This window comes from Pleurodeles waltl, chromosome 7, assembly GCF_031143425.1.
Source record: "Pleurodeles waltl isolate 20211129_DDA chromosome 7, aPleWal1.hap1.20221129, whole genome shotgun sequence".
In the NCBI taxonomy this organism is placed as follows: Eukaryota; Metazoa; Chordata; class Amphibia; order Caudata; family Salamandridae; genus Pleurodeles; species Pleurodeles waltl.
In genome coordinates this window covers 510,997,862-511,006,240 of record NC_090446.1, presented here as the reverse complement: position 1 = coordinate 511,006,240, position 8,379 = coordinate 510,997,862, and the positions used below count along the sequence as shown (strand labels likewise).

The 8,379-nt window shown below is 42.8% G+C and overlaps 1 protein-coding gene across 1 annotated transcript in view; it reads left to right on the top strand.

Moving 5' to 3' along the window:
- The first annotated feature begins 1,145 nt into the window (after positions 1-1,145).
- Positions 1,146-8,379, top strand: part of LOC138304282 (putative DBH-like monooxygenase protein 2) — a 312,423-nt gene continuing 305,189 nt past the window's right edge. The window contains exon 1 of the mRNA XM_069244214.1: positions 1,146-1,444. Within this exon, the coding sequence (XP_069100315.1) occupies positions 1,178-1,444 (267 nt within the window). The 5' untranslated portion in view covers positions 1,146-1,177. The remainder of the gene's footprint in view (positions 1,445-8,379) is intronic.

Below are 8,379 nucleotides of genomic sequence, written 5' to 3'. Positions count from 1 at the left end.
CTAAAGAAACTAAAGAATATAACTTTAAGTGATTTTTACTGTCGCCCCTGCTCTTTTGGTATTACCACAAATGTTACTCACTCTTTCTACGTAAATCCCGTATCTTTGAACAAAAACTCTAAGAAGTAAACTGTTTGCACATATGGGTTATTCTCTGTGCAAACTTGTGAATTGACGACACTCTTAGTGCGTCCTTGTTACTTTGATTGCCTGCCGAGTCTGGGGTGAAAGGGGGTGTTGTTCAATACGCTGGCTTACTTTACGTCCCTAGGTCAGGACACAACCCTGATGAAAGGGTTTGTAAGGTGTCCATTACGTACTGATAAAAAATGGACTGGTGGCACTTTTATCTTTTTCATTAATGTTTTATAGAGGTTGCCTGCAGTCCCCGGGGACAGGTGAAAAGACGGTCCAACAGCTGAAATCTGGTGGACTGGAAACTGTAGAACAAGTGCGGTCGAGCCATTCAAAATCACCTCAGACGGCAACTTTAGGAGTTTGGAGCATCTCAAATATGAGGCCTACAAGGCACGAGTGTGGGGTCCGGTTCAGAGATCAGATTACAAACCAGAATGTAACGAGGACACGGCTGTGTGCAGTGAGGGAGTGAAACTGTACAGCTGAGTAACGCATACAATGTAAACATAATGGGTGCCTTTTCAACCATCTGACCTATCGTGGACTTCATGAAGTAGAACCCCCTCCCACATTCCCCCACAACAAACACAGAGCTCCGTCAGGTTTCACTACACCACTACTGTGACAAGGGGCACCTGTAATGTCTCCACATGTAACACAGCCATGGTCTGTTGAATGTACTTATTCTCAGGCCTTTTATTGCTTTAAAAAAAAAAACTCCCTTTTGTGTTCACGTTGTGCGTTCATGCAACTTTGCTAGAACTGCTTTGAACATGGAATAAAAGATTATATGGCATTCCCCTGCGCCTTCACACGTACTTCTTTGTTTGTAAGACAAAGCTGACTGAAATGAATCTGTGTGGGAAGAGATTCTACCAGGCGTCATCAGATACTTACAAGACAATGCTGCTGAATGTCACGTGTGAAGAAAATTCCGAGATAGTTCATGCAGCATACTTAAGTTCACCCTCCTGGAAAGTTCCAGGCTTTCAACAGGTTGACCAGGAGACGTGGTTTACCTGGTGACACACTTGCCAGGATGAGGAACCCATGGGTTGTTGTCTGCAGCATACTACCGTTGGTCTGCTCACAGCCTCCCATGGAGCTGAGGTTCTCCAAGGCGCTGGTCAAGAATGGGACCATCCTCCTGAGCTGGGACTTCGACCGCTCCACACAGGTGATCGTCTTTGAGATGCTGGTGCCCACCACAGGGTGGTTGGGATTTGGCCTCAGTCCCAACGGAGGAATGGATGGTGCTGACATTGTCATAGGCGGAGTGTTACCCAACAAGACGGTCTACTTTTCGGTAGGTGGATGGATCTGCGGCAAGCAATTATTTCTGGGTGAAACTTAAGGATGACGTGAACAAGCCTGTCAATGTAAACATGACTTTTTTAAGCTATAGATTCATAGAGACAATTCTCCTAAAGGACAGAATTTGGGGATTCCAGTCTACCAATGTTTGTGCTGCCTCAAAGGTTGTGATGCACTAATATGTTTGAAGATGTGTGTCCTCTAAAAACATTCCTCTATTTGAATAATCTTCAGGGCCGGCTGGGAACCCAAAGCAGCCCTGGCAAATTTTTTCAGACCAGCACTAGTAGGCTATATAGCAAGTGAACCTGACAACTACAATGGGATTTAGGAGGTTCTCCACCGCCAATAAAAATTGCGGGGAAAAAATGGCAAAATGGCACATTCCAGAACACATTCATCATTCAATTGTTCTAGTTTTTAAAACATAGTAGATGATGATTTTACAGTGCACCAGGATAGAGCAATCTTTATTGGGGCTCTTTGGTGATTCCCTCGCCATCACCCTCTAACAGTGCCTCTCATATCTCCATAGCTCCTTTCTCACATGTATTCCATTTGTTTTGTAGCGCCTCTCTTACCAGCGTAGAGTGTTGGAGCAGTTTACATCACACATACATTCAGAGGCAATGAATCATACGTGTGTAAATCAGTGTATAGAAAATGCTACATTAAACAAAGGGGATTACAAGGATAACCTCAGTACTGAGGAGAAATCCGTGGTATACTCCAGCACTTCCAAGTCTAGCATGGTGGCCAGGGCCATTAGTCTCCACAGTAGGAAATCATGTGTGTGTTTATAAGGAAATATTATGCCGCTCATTAAGAGCACTGTTTTTAAAAAACCCTAGCATTTAGGGAATATATTTCGAAATTTGTAATGTACCATGAATTACGGTGAAAGAGACTTGCTGTGATTGCAATGCAATATGGGACTGCTACTGTCATACTTATCTTAAGGGGATACTTTTAATTTCCACTTAGGACCTGTTCTGCAATTTTTAGTTTTCCTTGTTTTTTTGTCAGTCTGGCCACTGGCTCTCCTAGATCTCTATTTTAATGCTGCTCAACACACCCAGGCACAGTCTGGCACCGAGGAGCTATGCTTTGCCGTGACCACCTTAGTTTTTCTAGCATGTGGCCAGGTATTAAGAATACCTGTGTCCCAAACATGAGGGTGATCGATGTCAGCCAACTTTGGGGTGGCAGGAGAAGGGACAGGCAGCCACTAATTTAGGTCATGCAGCATTTCATCCTGAAAGAACATGTTCATATTTCTTTGAGGTCCATGGCCAAGTATGGATGTCTTTCAGCGGACCACGCTTTGTAAGTGTGTTCCCTAACAAGTCCCTTCCATTCCATTGTGCCCCGATTTAATGGGGCACAGATGACTACTTGTAGGTTGGTATCTTTAAACTATCATGAGAGGACACATTCTGATTACCCCTGTATCCCACCCAGTTACTCCGCCCCAACGGAGTTACCAATACTGTGGATAGGGGTGACTCCAGGGAATGAGATCCTCAGCTTCCCCTTAAAAATGAGGAGTTACTGGGCAATGAGTAATGCCGGGTCTAATTGCCCAGGTGACTCCTCTTTCCGCCCTCGGAGTTTCCCCGGGAAAATCTTTAAATTAAAGAAAAAGGATCTGCAGTGTTCCCGTGCAATTGCGATGGGGTCAGTAACTGCTGTAAACCCAACCAATAACCTTATTTTCTTTTCCATCAGTCTTGTGCTCAGGCATTTCCACGGTAGTACAGGGCTTCTTGTACACCAGGCGATTCTCCCTGACTAACCCTTCCTATCAGTGACCGATAGTAGGAGCAGCCATTCTTTTCAGAAGCAAGGAATACCATCAAGCTATTCCCTTCCTGGAATTTCGTCCATTCCTCAATGCGCCTTTCCTTCGTTAATAGAGGTGGACACATTGACCTTTGGGGCAGATTGCTTGTTGTTAGCTCTCTCTCAGTTCGCCTGGGATGATTCCAGGGCCTAGTCGTATGTTGATAAAACGTACTAAAAAAATCCATTGAGTGTGTGGGTGAATGGTATACTAACCAGTTCACTGAATTGCTTTAAGGCCATTCCTGCTGAGCCGATAGAATGCACAGTGGATTCAGGATAGAAGAGCTTTGGGGTTCCCAGGAGACTGGGAGGTTCCCATTCAGTGTGTTATTCAAGGGTGTGTTATTTATTTTGCGGCTACCCTAGGATTTCATGTGGATTTTTTTGTGGGTGTGTCAGAGGTTCTCCAATACGTCGTGGGCAGTGAAGGAAAGTCAGTGTGGTAATCTCAGGGTGGTGGAGAGGAAGTCCTAAATTGTCTTTTCCAGGATCGATCTTTCTACAGCAAGAAGCAAGGAGCTTGATACCTAGCAGGCCAGGGTTGAGCACTGTCACATTTGAGATGTGAGTTGTTGGGACAGTACAGGACAGTGTTTGATGAACAGAATCGGGGTTATGTCAAGGGTGGTTGAAGTAGACGATGAATGTACTGAATACAAATCAGGTTTGTACATTGGCCTAATGTTGAATCCAAAGAGTTTGAGGAACTTATGTAGCTTTCTATCTTTGGGCATGGCCTTCCTTTGATGTATAAGTTTAGGTAGAGTTTAAGCTCGTCCGCTTAGGGGTGGCAGACTATGTATTAGAAGTCTGATCTCTTCACGCTTGGTGTAGATAATTAATAACAATGGAAATAGTTCCCAACAAATAAATGAACATGCAATTCTATAGCATAGCCTGAAAAAGCAATGGCACACTTTGCAAGGTAGATTAAGAAATCAATTTAGCAAAACTACACCACAAAATAACATATATCCACAATGACGTGTTGTGCAGACACTATATCAAGGTCTTTTGACATTGGTTTTCACAATTACTCTAAAATAAGTAGGTGTTGATGCTTTTTTGAAGCCTGGTGAGAGTTGCTTGAGCGAGTTATCGAAGAGAGTGCCAATATACTGGGTCTTTCACTGAAAAGGCCATGCCTACTCTGGATTTGAGTTTAAGTCGCAGAGTTTTCAGAAAAACTTTAACCTGACCTCCGAGATTTCTCAAGTGACAGTACAAAGAGATCATGTCAGAGAGGCATTGGGAGCTTAAACCGGATTTGATCTTTCTGGTGATCAGTGAAGGAACTTCCTGATGTTCCTGATGTTCCAACATGACAACATTTTCTCAGTCCAGAAATTAGCCAGACTACAACATTCTGTGCCCTCTGCTGGTGGCTGACCTGAATAACTGTAAGTCATGTGAAATTACTATAATTCAGAGTTTAATGTAGCACCAAGCATGTCGACTATTATTTATTGGGAAAGTAGGGGTATTGTAGGCCTAAAGTGTGTGAGGTGATAAACTAGCTTTAGGTTAATGAAATTGTGAGTTGATGGTTACTGTCCCTGACTGTGTGCTGGGGAGTCAGGTCTCTGTCGAACATGACTACTAGATTCTTGACATTTGGGGTAGCCTCTATATTTTAACTCCAGAAGTGAAAGAGCAAGAAATGTGTCCATGCCATAGGTACCAAAGCGAATGAGCTCCAACTTGGAATTGCTAAAGGAGTTCCCTCTGACTGCGGCATTCGTCAGGGCTGACTGAAGGTCATTCATGGTTGAGTTACCCTGGGAGCTAGGTGTGTATAAGAATTGTGATATCAAAACGTTAGGAAGTCAAAGCACAGGATGTAGCAGGAGCCTCAAGGGAGGGATCTTCAGAAACAGAGAGGCTGGTAAAGTTGTGAATATGGACAGTCAAAGTGAAATGAAGGCTGAGGTGAATTCTTCAGAAAATGGGCTTTATGACAGCGAGGGAGTGGTAAAGCGAGGTCAGTCAAATGTTAAACATAAGCCATTTTAATGCAAATGCTATCCAGGAGGGCAGGTCTCATTTTTCAAGTATACTAATGGACATGTTCAATGGAATGACGTGAGTAGGACAATCAGTTTAGCACAGGACGAATATCAGGAAGTAATATGGTCTGAGATAGACATGAAACTTTAACCGCAATGTATGGCCACAACACTTTACAATGATCACCGCGCATGATCAGTGGCATTCCCTACTAGTATTTTCTGTAGCACTTTGTCCAAGTTGGCATGCGGGATGAATTTAGAGGATAATGTGAACAGGGAAATATCTACTGAGTCCTTAACAAAAGAATATGTTTGCGAGAGTGAGGAACTTGCACTTTTAGACAAGAGCAAATAAAGTGTGGGACTAGACATCCAGTCAGTCAATGCCCTGGCCAGCTAGGAATATTGCTGAGAAGGGAAGGGATAAGAGAGTGATGGCAAGATCTGTGGGTTGAGGCTCCTAAACCTGTTACTCTTGAGAAGTTATGTACATGACTGAAAACAGGGATGTGGCATATTGTAAAATGGTCTTGATGGGAGATTGAGGTTTAATTACAATGAGTCTAGAAGGGCAGGGTGGGTAGATAGTTTGAAACTAGCTAAAGACATGCTGGAGTGATTATGGAATTAGCTGCACCCTCAGACAAACTGTCATTCGAAATTGTATGATTGTCAGATTATGAACTACCAAACTACTGATATACAAGAATGTTGTTGCAAACGTATCCACAACCAAAATGTTGTGGACATAAGTACGCATTGGTAGGTACAGATTTACTCTTCTTATCCCCATATCTACAAACTTTTAAGATATATACATTATCAAGAAAGATATGTGGAGTTAATTACAGTAAATCTATATAACGCTTACTTTGTATATACATATATTGGTTTTCAATTTCTTTGCTTGATAGTTTTGTATCACAATATTTAAAAAACAATTTATTTTGGTAGCCTGCCAGTTCATTGTATCACCAAGGGCTCGGTCTCTAAGAAAGTGAAATGGGAGCAGTCTGTTAGGTAAACTGTTTTAGCTAGCAGATGAATCAAAGAGTAATTTCAATGAGCAGGAGAATTGGTTAATGCCGCGTACCCTCGTGGATGCAGTCCTGGCATTGGCACAAGTATGCAGGCTGGGAGCAGAGATGGAAAAGATTGGCATAGAGGCAGCGTTTCATCATGTACCAGTTCACCTTTATGATTTCACATTTTATCATGCAGGTAGAGTTAAAGTCAGAGCAGGCAGTGCATCACCAGGATGACATCTTGTCTAAGGGTGACTGGACAGACTGTCCCACAAGGTTACATGCCATGTGGAGGTTACCTTCGTGCCACACAAGGCAGAAGAAGCTTTCTAGTACATTTCTGAGGACTGAATAAGACTTGGTCAGAAAAGAATGAGCCCACGGACTTTTCTCAAGGGTGATGAGGTAAACCATTTTGGAATGTTGGGCACGGGAAAGAGGGCTGGGAGGAACTAAAGAGGCTGCTGACACTGAAGGCATTAAAGGGTATGTTGGATGAAGTGAAGAGATTTTTATTTTGAGTGTGAGAGGACAGGAAATTTCGAATTTGCCAGTACTGGGTATTCCCTGGAGCCTTCATGGTGTCAGAATTATTGGGAAGCTGACTGTTTCCAGGTTTATCAAAGGGAGTGTAGATGTTCAGAGGAATGATGAGCTGGCATCAGGATGAGCAGGTCCAAGGTGAGTGAAGAAGGAGGGGTAGAGAGATTACAGTGGAGGGATGGCAAGATGTGGTTATATGGCCTTCACAGACATTTACAGATTTTGATCAAAGGACGGTGGTTAAGAAAAGATTTTTTTTCAAAATAGGATGTTGGATTGCTCATAATTTACCAAATAATTGCGTTACTCAGGAGACGTTTGAAACTGAGCCCTGCTTTTAAAACGAATGGCATGCAGGTGAACTGATTCATTTAACAGCACAATGTTTAAATGTGTTGGCTAAAAACCTTGGGTTTTTAACATACAGTTATGAATACAATTCCTCTAAATATTCCAGTATTTTGAGGTCTAGTAGAACACCTAAGCACATTATTTCTTTTCAGCAGAAAACTAATTGTGTGCATCTAAGAAAACTGTGTGATCCTCAAGGCAATCCAGCCCTGAAAGCAGCCCCTGCTCTCAGCCTACTGGGGTTTTTCCCTATGTTCCATATGGCAGCCCAGCCATGCAGAGAAGCAGATAAGAGACAATTTAGACGGCGGTTTGACGGATGTTTTGCCTCAGTCCAATGTTCTGGATTAGGAAATATGTTATGTGATGGAGACAGTTAAGCAGTTAATGCCAGAAGCAGAGAAACGATGACAAAGAAATCTGACTTGAATCTCTTTTTTATAACTATTTTAATCATTTTAGATAACATAACTCAATAGTTAACAATTACGTATACCAAAAGAAAAAGATGCAGCACCCATGACCACTCCATTGCATGCGTCCCGGGATATAACAATACCCACGAATTTCTCATATATGTACATTGGTTGAGTATTTATACCAATCGCCTCACACTTCAGCATCTTTCTATAGACACTCCCTCAGTTTATGCACATATACTTCTGCTTTAGTGCAGTAGTCCCTTCCTTGCGCCCACTCACTTGCGACAGGGCCGAATTCTGACCTCCAATGATGTGCGCTATCTCTGTTAGTAATAAGCAAGACAATTGCTCCAAGGGCCTGGTGGTTCTCCTGATACCCCATTCGCCAATAAAACCTAATTGAACCATTTTGGGCTCTAGTAGAACCAGTCTCCCTGTCCCTTGAGTTACGATATTACATATGCGCCCGCAGTATTGCTGGATGATGGAGCCATCCCATACCATGTGATAAAATGTCCCAATACCTACCTTGCATCTAAGGCAATGTGGTCTAGGTTGTGTTTCATTTTATGTCATCTTGAGGGACTGTAATGTACCTGATGGAGGTGTCTGAGTTGATTTACCCTCATCCCCATAGAAATTGCTGATACTCTGGAGGCCATCTGTGCCTCCGCCCAATGTTCTCCCCTAGCTGGCCAATGTCTTGTTCCCAATTTTCCCTTAATGTTTACA